This window comes from Podarcis melisellensis (assembly GCF_964234715.1).
Source record: "Podarcis melisellensis genome assembly, chromosome: 6".
NCBI classification, from domain to species: Eukaryota; Metazoa; Chordata; class Lepidosauria; order Squamata; family Lacertidae; genus Podarcis; species Podarcis melisellensis.
In genome coordinates this window covers 48,325,352-48,347,164 of record NC_138538.1, presented here as the reverse complement: position 1 = coordinate 48,347,164, position 21,813 = coordinate 48,325,352, and the positions used below count along the sequence as shown (strand labels likewise).

General features: G+C 42.3%; 1 protein-coding gene across 3 annotated transcripts; it reads left to right on the top strand.

The window, feature by feature from the left end:
* Positions 1 to 14,520: 14,520 nt before the first annotated feature.
* LOC309372208 (potassium voltage-gated channel subfamily A member 2) lies at positions 14,521 to 20,197 on the top strand. Of its 3 annotated transcripts, none has more exons than XM_081915527.1 (2): positions 14,521 to 14,658; positions 16,564 to 20,197. In XM_081915527.1, the coding sequence occupies exon 2, from the start codon at positions 16,709 to 16,711 to the stop codon at positions 18,206 to 18,208; it is 1,500 nt and encodes a 499-aa protein (XP_081771653.1). In that variant the 5' UTR covers positions 14,521 to 14,658; positions 16,564 to 16,708; the 3' UTR covers positions 18,209 to 20,197. The 3 variants fall into 3 exon arrangements, with proteins under 3 accessions (XP_081771653.1, XP_081771652.1, XP_081771654.1); XM_081915526.1 differs by having other exon boundaries at positions 14,521 to 15,265; XM_081915528.1 differs by lacking the exon at positions 14,521 to 14,658 and adding an exon at positions 15,841 to 15,952.
* Positions 20,198 to 21,813: the final 1,616 nt, after the last annotated feature.

Below are 21,813 nucleotides of genomic sequence, written 5' to 3'. Positions count from 1 at the left end.
AGGCCCCATTAGCTAAAGTGGGGAGCAGTTTCAGGTTAAGAACGGAGCTCCGGAACAAATTAAGTTCTTAACCCGAGGTACCACTGTAGATGCAAATTTAAAAATAAATCACTCTAATTCACATAGAAATACAACACATCTCACCATCGTGGGAGGGCCATGCAACTTTTGGGCCTGCTCAGTCTGCTGTCCAGGTGTTGACTGTTGATGGGTGACTTCAGCTGATGGACTCAGTGTCACAACTGAATAGTCTACTAAAACACTGCACTTGCGTTGGAAGGAGAATTTGATTTAATTCTCGCTTAGGTTTATGGCTTAGTTCTGTTTGGTATTCATATTGATAACAGAAGACTTCGCTGTCTCTGACTAAAAATAGATGGGTTTTGCTATTCTTATCATTTGTTTATGTGGCTGATGGAAAGAAATTGGAAGAGATACTTTGCTGAAGACCATCTGCAGCATGCTCAAATAGACACATTTTATATATAAAAACTATAAGGGATGTGTGAAAAACAGAATCATTTAGCAAGGCAGGCTCTCACATCTTAATCATCTGAATCCTGGAGTTATATTTTTAAAAAGAAACCCTCATATCACACCAGGGAAGAGTCATAGGTCAGTGGCGAAGCGCATGCTATGAACACACAAGGTCCCAGATCGAATCCCAGGTTTCTCTAATTTAAAGGTCCAGGAAGCAGGTGTTATGGGAGACTTCTGCCTGTCCGACAGAGTCAGCAGCACTGGGCTGAATGGACAAACCGTCTGATTTGACCGGATATAAGGCAACAGATATAAGGCATATACCATTTTCCAGCTGTGCAAAAGTGGTTAGCTAAAATTGCTTCTGTTGAATTGCCATCTCCCCTGTGAATGAAAATATCACACTTTCTGCACTGTGGGAAGATGAACCCCTTTCCTCCCAGGAAATAGATTGTGGCAAGGAGAAGATCAGGCTGAGTCCATCCATCAGCCACAGAAGAAGAAGCTGCATCTTCCTCTCTGCCAGAAAGAGCTGTGCTTTAGTGCTTGCTTTCCTCTTCCCTCTGCATTTCCGAGCACAATTCAAAGTGTTGGTGCTGACCTTTAAAGCCCTAAACGGCCTCAGCCCAGTATACCTGAAGGAGCGCCTCCACCCCCATTGTTCTGCCCGGACACTGAGGTCCAGCACCGAGGGCCTTCTGACAGTTCCCTCACTGCGAGAAGCCAAGTTACAGGGAACCAGGCAGAGGGCCTTCTCAGTAGTGGCGCCCGCCCTGTGGAACGCCCTCCCACCAGATGTCAAAGAGAAAAATAACTACCAAACTTTTAGAAGACATCTAAAGGCAGCCCTGTTTAGGGAAGCTTTTAATGATTGATGTTTTAATGTATTTTAAATCTTTTGTTGGAAGCTGTGCAGAGTGGCTGGAGAAACCCAGCCAGATGGGAGGGGTAGAAATAAATTATTATTATTATTATTATTGTTGTGACGTGGGGTTTGTGATTTCAGCTCTCTTGACATAATATGCTGGAGACAGTTCTCTAGTAACACTTCTTTATTAAAGCAAACAAGACTAAGACCTGAGGAGGGGAGAGCTACATTTATAGGGACAGGGAACTAGCTAGAAAGGATACATTTTGGAGGGAACAATATCAGGCAATCACAGTCCTGCCTTTTGGAGGAAACCAATAAGACAGAGGATCCAAATACAGCAGCTTAAATGAACCAATAGTAGCTGTACCCTCTGGAACCAAAAGGCAGTTACTTTACCCTAATGCAAATACAGACAATAATAATACAGATATAAAATCCTTTGACTCAATACACAACAATTATTCTTTCTCCCCTTCTGTATCATATCTATTTGATTGCAAGCATGTGCACAAGGACTGACTTTTTGCTTTAAGAAAATGTTTGAATAGCATCGAGAAAGTTTCAGGTGTATTATGAGTTGCTGTTGCTCTTATTATTGTTATTGTGGTAGAGCTATGAATCAGCAAGACCCCCAGTTCAAATCTTGCTTCTTCCCTAATATTAGATAATCCTCTCTCTCTCCTTCAAATCCACGATGAAATGGATAATAGTAATTCCCTACAGGGCTGTTGCAAGCATTGCAAGAAAAACATATGCAAAGTACTTTGAACACTTGAAAGTACTAAATAAGTGTCAAGTGGGATTATTCGGAGAAGACTGTATTGAGCCACATTGCCCATAGTTCATCAATGCATCAGATGAACAGGCCTACCCTGGTTTGTTACGAAAATAACAAAAGATCTATCCACTCCGGAGATTTCATTTTGGAGTCATTTGGATTTCAATACAGTGGAGTCAGGTCTTCTCAATTCAGACAATTCGTGTGTTTCCATATAAAGATACAGGAATAATAATAATAATAATAATAATAATAATAATAATAATAATAATAATTTATATACCGTCCTTCATCGTAAGATCTCAGGGGGGTTCAGAGGGATGATCGTTATATTTGCAAGCGTAAAATGTAATAGCACTTAACATTTATACAGAGCTTCCATGAGTTCAAAGTGCTTCACATTAGATTCTGCTGTGTATTCCTTCCATCTGTACTTACTCAGGGCTAGCCAAGAATATATTTTAGGACTGGCCATTTAAAACACTAAACCATCACACTCTAAATTCACGAAAAGATAATTTCTGACGAATAACATTTTCACTTAAAACAGTCATTGCGTGCTTATGGGGGGGGGGAAGAATCAAGATTTCCCCCCATGGGAGACAAGCCTGTGGCTCTGGTCTGGTGATGTCTGATGACCTGTATATTTCAGTTTTGCCCTTTAGCCTGCTGCTATGCAGCATCATATGCCTCTAAGTATCTTTTAGTTTCACCTTCTGCTTTATCAGCAAGTAAGTCAAATCTCCAGGTAGGGTTACCATCTGGTCAGTTTAAAACAATATTTTTTAAAAATAAAAAATCCCAGTGCCAGTGAATAGGAAACAACACATACACATACAATTCTGGAAGGTGAACCGCCATGCCCTCCCCTTGCCCCAATAGATGCTTTTCCTTTAATAAAAGCATGACAGGCAGCAATGAGACACCCTGGGCAGGTGTCTCCCTCATTATATACATTCAGGAGGAATTTGAAAACAACGGAAATGTTTTTCGATGTTCTTTGTGTTTTTAAATGTTTCTATTCATTTTATTTTTAATTGTATTGTTTTGCTTTGGGAGGATGAGCAGGATATGAATTTAAATAAAGTAATAAACAGCAAAGGCACGTGCGCAAAACAAAACACTGTTTACTTGCTAGTTTTGTTAATGGTCATCTACTGAAAAACTTAAATAAAACGTAAAACAACAACAACAGTAAAAGCCTGCCATAGAATAGTACAACCAAAAATCTGCAAACTATGTTGAGCCATGAATGGCTGTTTAAAAAAATGCAATTGTCTCAGTTGGTGGTGTTTTGGGTTTAAGATGCTGGACTAGGGCTTGGGACTGTCTTGACCCAGGCCCTAGTGGAATGTTAACTTATGCAGATGCTCTCACTTATTATCTCCTCAGCCACAAAGGAGATTTAGTGGAACACTTTGTCTCCTCTAAGCACCTTGGGGTGTGAATACAAGACTGTATATATTGCTTTGTTCAGATATTTTGGTGCCAAGAGCTCATAAGTGCTTTTAGAATGCAGAATAAATGCTGAGGTGGCCAAACGTGTAGCCTCCTCGTGATATCTTTATCGTATGGTCTCCTGCTTGCCTGTCATCCTCAGAATTGTTTTATCCAGGCTACTGCTCAAGACCTCTACTACACCATTTGTTTCCATGCCTATGCATTTGGACAAGCATGTGGAGAACATTACATGAGAAATGGCCAGCCACTTGAAACAAGCCCATGAGCAGGAATCAGATTTAACAGCTGCCAACTATTTTCTGTGCAGGGGCTCCTGTGCATTTAAACCACTGCTGAAAAAATGGAAACATTAGCAGGCAAAGCTTTTCCCCAGCATACCAATACAGTACGAATGGGGTTTCTGCTGGTCACACAGTAGTTAATGGAACAAAAGCCATGTCAGAAAAAAAGCTGGCAATGTGGAATCCAGTAGGAAAGATCTGTATTACGGATAGTTCCCATTTTGGTGGATGAACAACAATGTATATGTATCCATGAGAAACCCCCCCCCCCCCAAATCTGGTGGAGGTGAAGACCTTAATAACAGTTGCTTTTGGAACAGCTTTGAGCTTCCATCCCAGAGATGAAGGTTTGGGACTCAAACCGTGCAAATGGTGTATTGAAAATTGCACAATGAGATTCACTGAGGGTGAAGATTGATTTATATGAAGAGGCCATCAGATGCCAGAAGAGGGCAGCATTGCACACAAGCCAGTACCTTGCAAAGTCCTCTAAGCCAATTATGCATACAATGTCTCCAGGCTCATTCCTGTAGCTGTTTGAGCCCATGACAGCTTCATATATATATATATATATATATATATATATATATATATATATATATATATATATATATGCAGGTTTTGGTGTCCTCGGGTGTCTTCCCGTGTAAAAGTTGGGGTGTCTAGGCGACGTTTCGACGAGGTCTCACTCGTCATCTTCAGGCTGGTGCTTTCGGCTTCTTGTTACTGGAACAGAGCAGGATCTCAGTGTTTGAGTTCCTATAAATACTGTTGAGGGGGTGTGGTGTATAGCCTCCAATGTTCTGGGCAGAGAGGAAGTTCCCAGGCTAGTGTGCCTTTTCTTCTTTTGTTCCTTAATTACTTGAGGGATATCTTGAGTGATTTCTTGGGTGATATCCTGAGTACCACTTAGGTGGGTCATTAGGTGTGGATTAGTTGCTAAAGTCTTTGTGTCTTGACCTCTTGAACTTTGTGAAGAGTTTTTCTGAGAAGATGGCTGTACTGCACTTAGTACAGCCATCTTCTCAGAAAAACTCTTCACAAAGTTCAAGAGGTCAAGACACAAAGACTTTAGCAACTAATCCACACCTAATGACCCACCTAAGTGGTACTCAGGATATCACCCAAGAAATCACTCAAGATATCCCTCAAGTAATTAAGGAACAAAAGAAGAAAAGGCACACTAGCCTGGGAACTTCCTCTCTGCCCAGAACATTGGAGGCTATACACCACACCCCCTCAACAGTATTTATAGGAACTCAAACACTGAGATCCTGCTCTGTTCCAGTAACAAGAAGCCGAAAGCACCAGCCTGAAGATGACGAGTGAGACCTCGTCGAAACGTCGCCTAGACACCCCAACTTTTACACGGGAAGACACCCGAGGACACCAAAACCTGCATTCCTGTACCCGTGAAAATCTACGAAAGCAAATATATATATATATATATATATATATATATATATGCTAGCCCCTTTCTCTGCTACCTTCAGGATCATAAATGACACTTCTCATGCCAGTAAGCTACTCATGTGAGCTGAGAAAAAGGAAAACAAATAAACAGAAAAAGTACAACTCCAATGTGGCTCATAAACAGACCTTTTAAACAGTTCTTGGAAGTGGCAAATGAATGCTAACAATGCAAAAGTGTGTATGTCAGATAACCAGTCCAGTGTGTATGTTAGATAACCTTCTGTTCCTCCTTACAATGCATCTGAGACCCAGGTCACACAAACAGCTGTGCAGTGGATGTTTTAAATGCAACCCTACATAGTAAAACAGCTCCTGAATGTATATGGAAAGAGTGTATCATTTATACAGTCATGTTTATTAAGTACATTAAATAAAGCAGGATATATATGTAATTCCCCCCATTACTTTTTCATATTTTCTTGGGGTGAGGACCAGGCTGAGAAATATAGTGACTATGGCATGTTAATGTCATGTGTGATATGACTTCAACGTAATTTCACCGCTGCTGGCAGAGGTGTCAGTGAATTGGTGGTGATGGCGGTCACCATTCGTGAAGCAGAAATGAGGGCTACGACAAGTGTGTAACGCCCAGCTTGCGTTGGATTCAGCAGTACACTTCCTCCTTTATTTAGTTCACTCAGGCCTGCATGAAATTGCTTTTAAAATTGTTATTATATATTGAGGGTCTTTGGAGAAGACCCTTGGGAGCTTCAAAAATTGCACATTAAGGTGGCTTCTCCACAATAAGGTTGCCATGAGGAAGCTGCTTGGAGCTGCTTTGCAATGTGGGCATTCTCTGTTGCTTGTTGCTTTGTGCGCATCAGTATTCCCTATGGATTGCCCCCTCCCATACGAATCCTGGTGGTGGAGAGGAAGCAAACAGCTGAGTCCAACGTGCACCGTGAGCTGGTATATATGAAACAGCCACCTTGCAAAGTTTCAGTAGAGTACAGGCAGTGATTGTACCAAAATAAGCTGCATGAAATTGGAACGGTCTCATTCAGGCAGTTTCTTGACACGTCTAATATCTGTACTTTGATCCAGAGCTCTTGTTCGACAACAGGTTGGGCACAAAAAGAATAAATAGCCACAAATCAGACTTTAGAAAGTGCAATAGTCAGAAACCAGTGGGAGAACATTTCAGCTTCCCAGGATGTCCTGTTACTGATGTTAGCGTGGCCTTTCTTGAATAAACTTCCAAGGGAGACTCCAGCATGAAGCTGCTGAATTACAACTGAATCACAAGAAGTTCCATAGTTTAACCTGGGGCCCGAATTGAGATAATAGGTTATCCCTGGATGTTTGTGTTATTATCAACACTGCTTTGTAAAAGATCACTGTACATTTTTTACATACATTTAAGCTTTACAGTAATTGTCATTGTCTGTACTTTTGGCATTTTATCCCCCTTCAACCTGACTCCCTATAATATCCCCCCCCTTTCCTCTCCAGTCTTGTGTGTGCACAGATATATCTGCCAAACTCGGGTTAATACTTCATTAGAGATGGACAAATCTGTCCGTTTTGGTTTCTCTCTCATTTTTCCCAACCTTAAATTCAGTTCTCCACATTTCCACATCGGTGTGATTTTTAAAATAAATCCTTATGAAAATTCACCAGCATTTTAATGTGGATCTTTTTGAATATTCACAAGTTTGTATGCAATTTTGCCTAATATGCACTTTTCTTCAAAGCAATTTCATTTAAAATAAAAATGCATATTGTCTGTTCTTTTCCCTAATAGATGCATTTTTATGGATGCTTTAGCCCAGTATATGCATTTTTTGTGCTCATTACTCAGCAGGAGAACTGCATTACAAAATTTGGAAAATGTGAATTTTCAGGGATGGCTCTGTTTAGGTCCTTGTATTGTTCAGGAAGTGAATTAGGTAGGTTCACATTTAAATGCAAACTGAATCCAATTCCCTCTCCCCCCCCGCATTCCTACACTTCATGTATGTGATGAAATGGACTCTAGCCCACTGCAAGATCTCACTGGAAGCTGCCACAGCTTCTTCTCCGGAGGCTGTGTGTGTGTTTGTGTGTGTGTGTGGGGGGGGGGGGGAGAGGACACCCACAGAGATGCCCCTTGAATTCTGCTGCCTGAGGCAGCTGCCTAAGTCTGCCTCATGGATGAAACGGCCCTGTATCCAGGTGTGTTCCCATGACCTTGTAGCTGCTGAAAAGTGAAACCATGCAGATACTAAGGTGGGAAACAGTAGGGGGGGGGGCAAAAAAGGCAGGCAACACTCTTACAAACAATGTTATAGTTGTGTAGAAGAGGGAATTTCAGCATGTGCAGCTTGACTATAGAAAATGAATACACCATGTGTAATGCATAGCTTGGTCCCCACAGAAACTGAGTTTGAGAAGCAAGTTATTTCTAAAGGGCTGAAATGTGTTAAGGGGCTGAACCCAGAAATGGCAGCTTAGACCTTTTGGATAAGAAATTTGAGTCAACTTGCCAGTCGACCACAACTCTCTCCTAAAAGTCCTTGTTTGAGAAGGCAAAATAAATGGGGGGGGGGCATAAATGTTGCTACAGCGTATGGTTCCAAGTTAAAGTGTTGCCTTTTTTTGACTTTCTGTGGTTCAGGATTTTAAAAATAGTAAATTACAATGGAATAATTTTTGAGTGACGTGAGCTAAATTTCTTTTTCTAATAAAAAGCGTCAGTTCTTCCTTGCCACCCCCCCTTTGAACAATCTCTCTGCTTGAAAATCTCTCCTTTCATTGGATTTGGTGAGGCAGCAGAAGTGCTAAATTGATGCCTGGACTTGTTAATTTATTGGACAAGAGCCAATAAACTGAAGTTTGTTGCAGGCAAGATGGATGTGCTTCTCAGTGGCTGGCTTGGCTATCTAGGAAGGAGGTATCCAAGCTCTTCTACATGGGTCTCCACTCTCCTTGAGGGATCAGATTTGCAACTTGACGGTTCTCATTTATCCCTTTGCCACTGAATGCAGAAGTTGTCTCCCTGGCACACAGTTTTGTTTTCATCCAGTGGCACTGCTTGGGCTGGGTGATGGGCCACAGGTCTGGGCCCCTGCATAGGGTGTAGGGGTGGAAATGGCTGGCCTTTGTTAGTAGTAGTCATCTGCAATGTCTTTCCTTTAAAAATAACCAGAGTGAGTAGGGAACAGAGTGAAGCTCCAGTCACTCAGACCTCCATCTTTGTTTCTCAGAGCGCTATACCTCTGAGCCTGCTTGGGACTCTGGGAAATGAAGGTGGTGAGTGTGTGGTTGGTAGGCCTAGGGGATAAATTTAATTCTGTTTGCATTTAAAGCCAAACTGACAAAATTTGTCCTTTCTGAAACAATTTGTGAACTGAAATACAGTCCCACCCTTCAAAGTTCATGCTTCTCCCTAGTGATGCAATGTGTACAGAAATAAGGTAAAGGGACCTCTGACCATTAGGTCCAGTCGTGGCTGACTCTAGGGTTGTGGTGCTCATCTTGCTTTATTGGCCGAGGGAGCCGGCGTACAGCTTCCGGGTCATATGGCCAGCATGACTAAGCCGCTTCTGGCGAACCAGAGAAGTGCATGGAAACGCTGTTTACCTTCCCACCGGAGTGGTACCTACTTATCTACTTGCAGAAATACATATGCATTTATTAAATGCATATATTAGTGAAAATTTCAGACAAAGCGCATTACACGAGGGAAAGATGCTTTACAAAAATGTAATTTTAGCCAAAACTGGGTGCAAAAATATATCTATTATAATAAATTCTCACCAAAATGTGGATAAATTTTCATGAGGACTGAAAAAAATATTGCAAATGGATGTTGAAATGTTGAGAACTGGGAAACCCAGCCAGATGGGTGGGGTATAAAATTATTATTATTATTATTATTATTATTATTATTATTATTATTATTATTATGCTTGGGGAAAAAGAAACGGAGAGAAGGTACAACTAGTCCACCCCTCGCTCCTCCTGCCTCTGCCACACATTTGAATCAGGGGAGAAAGGGGGAGACTGACATGGAAGTGGGCAAATAGTAAGACAGGAATAGGTTCCTGTTGATTTCACCAAAGCTTTTTTCCCCACAGAGACTTTTGGGTGCCCTCCTTCCTTCCCATGTTCCAGCCATGAACCTGGGGTGGGGATGAGTTTCCTCTTATTTGCTTTCTTAGAAGAAAGTAAAAGGGGCCTGTTAATCCCCCTGCTGCATTACCTGCTGCCTACCAGATGCTAGGTAAGGAATGGAATTCTCTCTCCCACCCAGTTACCAGGCAACAAGTAGGAAGGAGCCAAGGAGAAGAGTGAAAGATGAAAATGAGTGACCTGAAGGAGAGGGAGGGAGGGGGACCTTGGAAGGTATTTTCCCCAGGACCCCTTCTCTTTCTACCAGCTGAAGCTGGCATGCCAACTGCAACCCCTTCTGAACACAGAGAGACTGGCTACAGTGGTCCATGCCGTGCTGACCTTCTGGCTAGACTGCTGTATTATCTTAAACTTGGGACTATCTTTGAAGACTGTCCAGAAACTTCAGTGGAATGAAAATATAGTTGTTAGGCTGTTAACTGGGATCAGGGATTAGGAGGAAAACATCACAGCAGCTGCACTGGCTCCTAGTTTGCTTCCAGGCACAATTCATTCAGAGCGTTCATATGTCATAATGTACAAACAGTCAATCAATCAATCAATCAATCAATCAATCAAATAAAAACAGAAATTTGGCAGTCCTCAGGTCTTGCTTGGATTGACAACAAATTTGGTCAGCCTGACCTATGCTGGATGGAGAACTGGAGGAGTCCAGCAATCGACTTGGACCAAATAGTATTTTCAAGACCATCAACTGTGATACTTTTTCTACTGAGGCTGTCTGTGAAGTGGGAATCACCGGCACTCTGTTTTAGTTGTTCCATTCCTATCTGGATGGCTGTTTCAGGAGGTATTTATTTATTTATTGCATTTATATTCCACCTGTTGTCTCCAAGGAGCTTCTCAAAACAGATAACAAAATCTATAGAAGATAAATCTGGAGTAAAATATAGATCACAACAGATACAGAAGAAGAAGAACTTGGTTTAGGAAATAAAGTCCCCACATTGGTAGCCTTTTAATGTTTGATGTTTTATCATGCTTTTAGATTTGCTGGAAGCCACCCAGAGTGGCCGGGGCAACCCAGTCAGATGAGCGAGGTACAAATAATAAAATAATAATAATTATTATTATAGTTAAAGTGATGGATGTGGAAAGAGGCAGTGTTTTCATCCCAATCATACCCTGGCTCCATTTCCAGGCAACCAATTCAGCTGACCTGGCTTGGCTCCAGATATTCTTGGGACAGGCCTGAATCTTCAAGAGTGCATAAACAACATCAGATCTAAAAGATGAAAACAGTCCTTCATTGAAAGCTAAGAATATATAAATACACACACACACACACACACACACACACACACACACACACTGTTACAATTAAGCAACAGAGTGTAATATATATCATACGATCATGGAATTGTAGAGTGGGAAGGTACCCCCAAAGGCAATCTAGTCCAACACCCTGCAATGCAGGAATCTCAGCATACCTTACTATCCAACCTCTCCTTAAAAACCTCCAAGGTAGGAGAATCCACCACTTCCCGAGGGAGACTGTTCCACTGCCAAGCAGGTCTTACAGAAGTCTTATCAGAAGACCGAACGCCAGATGATAGTCTGTTTCAACTAATTAGTCGTTTTCAATCTCATCCATTTAATCTAGTGTCTTTGGGAAGAGTGATAACACCACACTCCCGAGAAAATGTATCCCTTTCTGTACATTACTGGCCAACAGAATTCCTTTGCCTGTGCTGCTGCTTTTTTGTTAATAGATCATTAGCAGTAAGTGCAATTTGTGCACACACACAATAATTAGACACAATAAATGCAGTTACCCAGGTTTATGGAATATTCCACTCAAATATCATTCTCACAGGGCAAAACATAACAAATTGTGGAAATAATACAGATTGGCAAAGTTGGGGAAAGTTAAAGGAAAAAAAGCAGATGCTAAAAGATATATGCATGCTACATTTCTCCCAAATCTTTAAATCTATTCTGTAAATCATTGAGGATCCCTAGGGGATTGAGGATTAAAAAAAAAATACCCAGGTTTATTTAACCAGCACATGGATTTATTTTTTAAAATGGGCATCTATTTTGAACAAATGCTCTATGGACTTAATATTACTACTATCTGAACGTTCTAACATGGAAATACAGAAGGTAAATAAAAGCTGTTCAGGATTGTGAAACGGGGCTAATAACATATCACAAGATAAAGCACGATGGCGAGAAGGTACGCAAAAGGAATTGAATGTATACATAAAGGACTTAAAAGCTGTCAAGATTAAGAAGTTTTAAATGCGATGAATGGGATGATAAAAATAGAGAAAGCATATCCCTGGTTGAATCAAAAGGATCCTACCGAAAAGGTAGTTACATTCCAAGAATCTCATAGTTTTTCTTCAGACCCCGGGAGCAGCAACAAATATGGAGATTCTTTGGCTATCTCAAAGAGAGAGAGAGAGGACTGCAATAAAGATAGGAGCAAAACTTTTTTGGAGCATCGCCCAGTGTTAAGATGGTCAGGATGATGCAGAAGCTGATGCAACTCCCTTGTATTCAAGGAGAAGGTGGATTTGATAGTAAATTTATCATCTCATGAACTAAATGCAGATGAGAAATCCATCTTAAGCAGCAGGAATTGGGAAAATGTCCATAGCTGTATTTATTGGCAACCAGAAGCTCAGCAACTCAGCAGATGACGTCCTACAAAGGGAAGACTAGGACTCCACCTGGTTCCCACTGAGCTATGGAGGGAAGCACACCCAGATAATGGAGCAGAACTTCAACTGCAGTTCAGAGATGTCTCTTAAAGAGACCACACTTGCCATATGTACAAAGATAAAATTGACTTTTGTTGCTGTGCCCAGATTTGCTTCTCGCCCCATGTGACCCCCAGAAGGGAATGTGGTCCTCTGGCTGAAAAGATTCCCTGGATGTAGGGAGACACTTGAAACATGAAACTGAGAGGTGAAGTCACCTCATATAGCTAAATATAAATGACCACAAATGTTGCAAGCCTCCCAGCAGTCAATGGAGGCAATTTAAGCATCCTTGTTCAACCTCATAAGAGGGTTGAGATCAAGGTCACACCTACACATGGCTTCCCCCAAAGAATCATGGGAACTGTAGTTCACCCCTCACATAGCTACAATTCCCAGCACCCTTAGCAAATTACAGTTCCTAGGATTCATGCCCTTTAAATGCTCCAAGTGTGGAAATAAGTCCAGACTGCTTCCTTTATTTCAAACGGTGTATTGTTTCTGCCACTGAAACATGTATTTGGACTATTTCAGAATTTTTTTCATTTGCTGTGTACTGCTAAAATTAATAAAAGATAAGGAGAGCCTTGCGGGGTCAGGCCAAAGGCCTCTCTAGTCAAACACTGTTGACCAACCAGATGCCTCTTGAGAAGGCCTCAAACAAGACGTGAATCCCAGAGCCCTCCTAATATCAAGTTGTTAGTCTTGATATAAAACCCAGAACGTTGGCTTTCTGTCAGGCAAACAGATGTATTTTCAGGATGTGTGCCATTGTCAGGAATAAACTGGTACCTATTGCCCAAGAAAATAGGTGCCTAATAAATAGGTAGAGTTGGGAATTCTGGAGTTGGGCCTAAGGACTCATTCATGCATTCATGTTAATCACTCAATGACTGCCAGATGAAGTGATGACTTCTAATTGTATAACCATCATGCATCATTCACTACAACCAGAGCTTTCATCATATTACCTCTCAGCCACCATCTCAGATGCCATCTTTTCCAAAAGTGGCAATCTACACCTTCAAAGGTAAGGCTCGGAGCGACCTCAGCCATCGTCTGACAAACACACATGTGTGAGTTGTTGATTGTACTACGGACCCATTAGGGAGGTTATACAGTCCTGCTGCAAAGAAACTGCAGACCAGGGAAAATTCCTGACTGAGAAACAATTATTTTTGCGCTTTTACCAAGCTCATTGGTCACTAAAACTATTACATGCGTTGTAGTGGCAACAAATGTCCATAGTTTTTTTAAAAAATGGCAATTAGTCACTGCTTCAGAAAAGAAAAGAAAAGTCACTGAAGTTTTTCTTTTTTACTAATATGAATTGTTATCAGGGATTCTAAAGCTCACTCTCTCTATTTCTCTCTTTGTCTCCTAAGCTCTGTCTCCTTTAAATTAGCTTCCTCTGTTCGCAGGTAAGGAGGGGCGCCACAGCACAGAAAGCTTGTTATGTATTCGCTGCATGCCTAACTGCAGAACCAATTGTAAGCCGCTGCTCACCTCCCCCCACACCCCAGTTAAATAGAGGTTTACCACAAACTGTGAAAATGGATGCTTCATATTTTGAATGAAAAGGGTAAATCAAACACAGCCTTTCCCTTGGTGCGTGCACCTCACTGCCTCTGGAGATTATGCTGAACATTGCTGTAGTGTGTGGCCTGCCTCATGCCTGTCCAGTGATTGATTTCATCCATTCGCCGCACCCCTGCAGGCATTTACCTGATGTGGTTCACGCACTGCAAAGACCCCAATACATCTTCGTTAGCCAAATCTATATGCATGAGAATACGCATGCACACACAAACAAACAAACATATGTATGTCCTTCTATGAATTGCGGATCAAAGATGCATGAAATATTGAAAAGCACCTAGACTGGAGGAGGAATTTAAAATATGATAAGCACAGACGACACTATAACATTTGTATAATGAAAATTTCCATCACTATTAAGATGCCAAAATAAAAATTAACCTGCTGGAAGATTTTCTCTCTCTCTCTCTCATTTGCTGATGATTCACCTTGACTTTGTGTGATATTAGGGAGGGAGGCAGGGAGGGAGGGAGGGAGGGAGAGACAATATAAAAACCAAGGTTAGATTTTGCTTTTGTTCCATTTTGTGCACATCAGGTTGATTGTAAACGATGCCTCCCATTTGGCATTCAGAAATATTGCCTTAAAAACCCTCCGTTCCCAAGGGGGGTGGATTCTCTTAGCAATTCAAAGGAGAAGGAGGAGGCAGAGGGAGGGAGGGAGGGGGGAAGAGAATGGAGCATATGATAACCGTCTATGATTTTGCCTTGGTAAACAAGGGGTTAAGTATAGCAGTTGAAGGCTGCAAGCTTTGTCAGGGTTGTACTATTTTTCTAATGCACAAGGAGAAGGGAGGCTAGGAGACAGGAGACAAGGGGAAAATCCAGGGAATGGAGAATCTGAAGCACACCCCGAAGGGATGATGATGGTGATGGGCATCAAGAAAGATAACAGGTCAGGTGCATGCAAAAATCTCTGTCTTAAGGACTAAGACTAAAAGGTGGTATTTCATTTGCCTCCCCTCCCTTAGTTCTTGAATCCTGACTCTGAGTGGTTAAGGAAGGCGGCTGTCTACTGCTGAGGATGGGATGCCAGGGAGTCTCTCTTGGGGAGCAAAAATCCTTTGGTTGGGCTTAGCAACAAGAAGGCAAAAAACCCACACAAAAAATTGCAGTATCCTGAGAAGAGAAGTGAATAGTCTCCTGTGGCTATCAGTGAGGTGGGCATCCACTTAGACCAAGCCAGAGGCTGGACAGCTGGCAATGCTGCATTGTGCTAAGGACATGGAAATCTCAGCGGGGGCTTCTGGCTGAGACCTCAAGCCCACATGGGGTCTTCTTCAGGTGCTTAGGAGGGCCAAGCCTTTCCAGGACATGTCCTGCATGCGGAATGAAGTCCAGAGCTTCTTTGATGTGGACCCGGCCGCAGCTGGATGAGCTCTGCGTGGCAGAGAGCGTGTTGCACTGTTTCTCTTGCTGAGAGGAGGAAGATCAAGAGGGAGACCACACTGCAGAGGACCCTGCGCCAGCCAGGCTGCATAGACCGACACAAGTGCCGAATGGTGTGTAGACTACCACTTCTACCCTCAGCAATATACTGTGCTCTCTCTCTCTCTCTCTCTCTCTCTGTGTGTGTGTGTGTGTGAAAGAGTGTGTGTTTGTGTCTCTGTGTGAGAGAAATATAGCTCTGTTTTTATGCCACCACAGTTGCTCTCCTTGTTTCATCCAAGATAGCTAGAGCTTGCAATACAGCTCTGTGAGGGAAGGGCTACATTTGGACAAAAACAAACAACCCCCCTCCTGGTCTTCTTTGCAGATGCTGTTTTAAAGCCCATCCAGCACTGTCTTACTGCTGGTTTTCCAGGCAACGTCACACCTCTTGAGGACACTGGGGACATCAGGGTTTGTTTGTTTTTTGCTGAGTATAGCATCTTTCCACTATCATACAGAAGGATTTCAATTCAGGCAGGCACTGCCCTGAGCAAAGGGCTACAAGAACTACCAAAAATTCTTTCCAGTCACCACCTCATTGCAAACCTCATTGCAAATTTCTTTCTTTCTTTCTCTTTCTTTCTTTCTTTCTTTCTTTCTTTCTTTCTTTCTTTCTTTCTTTCTTTCTTTCTTTCTTTCTTTCTTTCTTTCTGACTCACCATATTGCCTGAGGAACTTATGGGAATCTTGGAAACCTCTGTGTTTCTCTCTAAGGTCAGGGAGTCAGTGTGAGAGACACTGAGCTCTCCTCCATCAAGGTAAACGTGTGCCTTGCTTTTTGCTTGCTCTTATTCCTTAGGCAATTGTTAAGAGAGGAGCCTCAGCACAGAAATGCAGCAGGGGAAAGCTAGCAAAGAGCACTTGCACACTAGAAAACAGTGGAGAAGGAGGGGTGGTAGGAAGGAAGGAAAGGGAGGGAGACTGGACTGCAAAAGTCAAAAGAGATTAAGGTAGGGATGCAGCATGTTAAATGTGCACGATGCTGTTTGATGAAACAGAGTGCTTAATGTTTACCTCTGAGTCACCAGGGTATTCCTTGAGTTGGATGCTCAAGTCCCAGGTGCCGCATGGGCAAATCTTAACACTTCAATGCAGGAGCAAACTCTAGGCAGCCTTTGAAGTTCTTTGAATAAACTGTTGGCCGTGGGGGAGAAAGAACCCCCACTTATGTTGTGTGATATGTTTGCCAGGGAGAAAGCACCCTTCTTGTTTCTTTTAGCCCTTCCTTAAATGGCATAGCATGGGGTGATGGGAGTATTTTTAGACTACGCTTGAGGATGCAAATTAAAAGCAACCCATTTATGTTTTGTATACATTGTGAAGAAAGAGAGGGCTAATGCTCATGGTGCTATTTGTTTCTCTCTTTCAGCTGGACAGGCTTCCTTTATATCCTCTCTACGTTTTCATGAGCCACTTCCAAGCCCACACGCAGACCCTTCTGGCAGGTGTTAGAGTCCCCCTGAACCTCATCCCACCACCAGACATTCAGAAAAGTTTAGCTTAAAGGCCTAAATATGACAGTTGCCACTGGAGATCCCACAGATGAAGCAGCAGCTTTGCCTGGTCATCCTCAGGACACCTACAACCCAGAAACTGACCATGAATGTTGCGAGAGGGTGGTCATCAACATCTCGGGACTGCGCTTTGAAACACAGCTCAAGACACTTGCTCAGTTTCCAGAGACCTTGTTAGGAGACCCTAAAAAGAGAATGAGATATTTTGATCCCCTTCGGAATGAGTATTTCTTTGACCGAAACAGACCCAGCTTTGATGCTATTTTGTACTACTACCAGTCTGGTGGCAGGTTGAGGAGGCCTGTTAATGTCCCCTTAGACATCTTCTCAGAAGAGATAAGGTTTTATGAACTTGGGGAGGAAGCTATGGAGATGTTTCGGGAGGATGAAGGTTACATCAAGGAAGAAGAGCGGCCTTTACCAGAGAATGAGTTTCAGAGACAAGTGTGGCTGCTGTTTGAGTATCCAGAAAGCTCTGGGCCAGCCAGGATTATAGCAATTGTCTCTGTCATGGTCATTTTGATCTCAATTGTAAGCTTCTGCCTGGAAACTTTGCCTGTGTTCCGGGATGAGAATGATGAGATGCATGGCAGCAGTAGCAACCCAAGCTCTTACTCCAATAGCACTATGGGGTCTCAGCAGCAAACATCTTTCACAGACCCTTTCTTTATAGTGGAGACGCTCTGCATCATTTGGTTCTCCTTTGAGTTCTTGGTGAGATTCTTCGCCTGCCCCAGCAAAGCTGGCTTTTTTACCAACATCATGAACATCATTGACATTGTAGCCATCATCCCCTACTTCATCACACTTGGAACGGAACTGGCTGAGAAACCAGAAGATGGCCAACAAGGTCAGCAGGCAATGTCTCTTGCCATCCTTCGAGTGATCCGCCTGGTGAGGGTCTTCAGGATCTTCAAGCTCTCCAGGCACTCCAAGGGATTGCAGATCCTCGGACAGACCCTGAAGGCCAGCATGAGGGAGCTGGGCCTCTTGATATTTTTCCTCTTCATTGGTGTCATTCTCTTCTCCAGTGCTGTCTACTTTGCAGAGGCCGACGAGAGCGATTCTCAGTTTCCCAGCATCCCTGATGCTTTTTGGTGGGCCGTGGTTTCCATGACAACAGTTGGCTATGGAGACATGGTCCCCACGACCATAGGTGGGAAAATAGTTGGTTCCTTGTGTGCCATTGCAGGTGTATTAACAATTGCCTTACCAGTGCCGGTTATAGTGTCCAATTTCAACTACTTCTATCACCGTGAGACAGAGGGAGAGGAGCAAGCTCAATACTTGCAAGTCACCAGCTGCCCAAAGATCCCTTCTTCCCCTGACCTAAAGAAAAGCAGAAGTGCCTCCACTATTAGTAAGTCTGATTATATGGAGATACAAGAAGGTGTGAATAATAGCAATGAGGACTTTAGAGAGGAGAACTTGAAAACAGCCAACTGCACCCTAGCTAACACAAACTATGTTAATATAACCAAAATGCTAACTGATGTCTAGCTAATAATAATAATAAAAAAACAACCCTAATAACTTATTTAAAACTTGAGTGGAACAATTGCAGATGTTGCATAATACCTTGCATTGTAGTTAATACAAAATGTTCTACAACGTGTATTGGTTCTGCATGGGAAGCAATAGTCGTGTAAGTGACTCTTTTTAACATTTGATGCTCAATAAGCTTTCATTCAACCCCTCCTCCCCATCACAGACTTCTGGTTTTCCAATTGTATGGCACAATTAAAGCAAAATTATGTCACAATATCAAATGAAAGGCATTGGAGAAAAACAAAACAAACCACCTCCCCATGTAAACAACAATAACAAACAAATGCCAACTAGCATAAATATAATTTAATATAGAACTCAGCCCATGCAAAAATATATCCCAAGGAAATAGTATGCAACTATACATCTAGCTTTCAAGCTTCAGGAATTATACAAAAGGTCATGCATAGTTTAATTAATGGAACATCCATCCAAATTACTTTAAGGTTCAGATTTCCAGATCACAAATGCCAAAGGGAGAATATACCATGCAGGGTCATGCTTCTGAACCAAAAATGCTGCATTGGATTCATCCACTGCAGCACGCCAGTGTGAGGCTCGCGGGAGGCACTGTTTAGTAGGACATTTTCTGTTGCTTTGGTAGAGATACATCAAGAGTCTGGAGGCATTTCTTTTTTTAAAGAACACATGTATTATTATTTTTTGCTGGTTTGGGGGTCACCAACATATTCAGGACTGAAAAGCATCTTGTTTCAAATGCTGGAGCAACTAAGCTGTGGCCTAGAATATATTTATACTGCAGTGAAATTTAACCCAGTATTACAGTAAAGCTGCATGGATATTTGTTGCATGGATCTTAATATTTAATACACGAAAATATATCTATTTTCTTAAGTAGACTATAGAGTATACCTGTTTATAGTGTTTCTAGATTCTCCAGTGGCTTGAAGGAGATTTGTGGACATAAAAGGGGGAGAAAGGGAATGTGTTGGGGATGGATGTGGGCCAACCACAAATTTGATAACCAAGGCAAATGCCCTAAGTGTTTGCTTGCATGAGGGTGCAACCCAGGAAAGGTGATATGAAGAGTACACACCTGTCTTGCACATGTAGGGAGGAACTGGTAATTTATTCATAGTGGTATCATATGCAGAGATGTACATCTGACCAGAGATGGCCAGGCTTATTTGTGACTAAAACATTGCTGGGTGACGCTGTTAGGCAAATGTAAGCTCAGACCCACAACAAATATTGCTCACAGTGCTTGGAGGCATAGATAGTTTGAGATCCACAGCTAAGATGCAACAGTATAGAGTGCCAATGACTTTGTCTGAATTTTGTTGACTTGCGTCTTCTGGTGGTGATGGGGCTTATACGATAATGCCAGCCCAAGGTCATTTGTTCAGGTGTGGGCAAAGTTGGCCCATGAAAATGAGTCTTGACGGAGTTGCCCCAGCTGAGGAGATGGCTGTGGATGGATACATGCAACGCATGGCTTGGAAGTTAAGGCTTCCTTTGGGATGTTGCTGTCATGTGGTGGAGTCAATATTCCTCAGCTTTAGAGTAAAAACAATCCAGGTCTACTCCCAGTGGGCTAATCTGTTGGGGAAATGGGCAATATGGTAGCAGAATTTGGCCAACCTCACACATCAGAATCAGATCCATTTTTTTGAGTCAAGGAGGAAATAAGACTCCTGGTTGGACTGCTCTTCATAGACTGGCATTTTAGCTTGGTAGTGTCCCGTTGATGCGGCTGCTTCAGCTCTCAAGGGAAAGGATAGCCCTTCAGCAAAGGCTCATTCTGCTATCAACATCCTAGGAAAGTGGCTTTTGGAACCAGTGTTTAAAAGAGTGAGGCCAATACCCCCTTCTTCTCATCAGTAATAAAAAAGATGATGACCCTTCTAAGCCAACAGGATTTGGTTCTGAGGCCACCATGGGTGTCCTATTTCCTGAGCTGCTAAACATGGTATGATTATTTGAAATGTGTGTGTGCTTATATCGTATTTAGAAGCTTAGGATTTGGAGACTATGTGAGAAGCCCCCTATATATATACCCACCCATGCCATAGGGAGCAAATGGAGCAAAACTAAAATCCCCAACCAGATCAATCATGTGGATCCTGCAAGTATTACTCAGGCAGCTTGCTTATATCAATCTTTCATTGATATGGATGATGGATGCCTTGTGAGGACCAAAAATTCACCAGACCAAAAGAATGTGTTGAGCATGTGATCTGATTGGATCTGTACAGAATTTGGCAACAAGGTAAAGCAGATCCACTGTTGCTTATTTACTTATTGCACCCCACTCAACTCACTTTCAACAGCTTAGCATTGAAAATGATATAGGTTGAATGGGATACTTGCTGAAGCAATCACCTAATTTATTGATCGTGTGCCAAACTCTATACAATCCACTTAACCTGCATTCTTAATGAACCACCTGGGTTGCGTGTATTGGCCCTAACCCATATGCTTGTGCCAAGAGGGGCAATATATCACAACAACACCCGCCCTCCCTTTAAACAGAGTATAAGCGACATGCAGGCCTTGTTTTGATTCTACACCTGTTGCAGGACAGCTGACTCTCACTTTTTGAATATGAACCCCCCCCCCAAACATTAGATTCACATGATAAAATGTGGGTCAATTTCTTGATCTTCCCCCAACCCTGCACTGCCCCTGCCAAAGACAGGCAATTTCTCTAACCTTCTTGGCAGTCACTGCTGAAAAGATGTATAAAAAAGAAAGCTGTCAGGGTTTTCTAACAGCTTATGATTTGAGGGGCTTACTAATTATTTCACACATCAGCAGTGCTGGAGTTTGCATTGCAGGATTAGGGCCACCTATGTCACAGTGCCTTGGACCATTCTTGTAGAATGCTGACAAAGGAAGAGCTTGGCATCACATCTCTAATTGCTTGCTCTCCAACTATGCTATGAATTTAAAAGGCTAATTTTGGAATATCTTCCATTGCAGTGAGCAGGGATGGAATAATCCTTCCTATTGCCTTAAGCCACTGCTAAAAATATTCTGTCCTCTCCACCACTCTGTCTGTAAAGGAATCATAAATATTCTTGGTTAAAGATCCATGCAGGATACTCCTGTACATTAGGGGGAAATCATTGCAGTCTATGCAAAAAATCCATGAGGAAGGGGGTTACTTCAGGGACTTCCACTGGGTACTGTCCTCATGTAATTATGGGGTAGGATCCATGGGGCATCAGAGAGTAAGGGAGGCAAAGCTAAGCCTACTGATTTCAATAGTAGTTGAGGTTATTCATGCTAGGAGTATGTTCAAGATAGAATTTCAAGGATGAAGCCTAGTACTTCTGAGGAGGGGACTCACTGCTGCTATTTCCCAGCATCTTAGGTTGGATCCAGACTAGTACTATTTCACTGAATTTTCAATTGCTGCTCTTGTACTTGGGTTTGCACATTATCTAACTCCACACTTGTTTTCATGCATTTCCCAATCTGCCTCTCGGAATTGCAGACTTTGACTTTTTAATGCCCTCACCCTAATATAAAGTTGATTGAATTTGCAATCCCAACTGTGTGATACCTATTGACCGCCCCCTGCCCCAAAAGGT

Coding starts and splice junctions, on each gene's coding strand:
- LOC309372208 (XM_081915527.1), top strand. CDS start 16,709: ATGACAGTTGCCACTGGAGATCCCACAGATGAAGCAGCAGCTTTGCCT.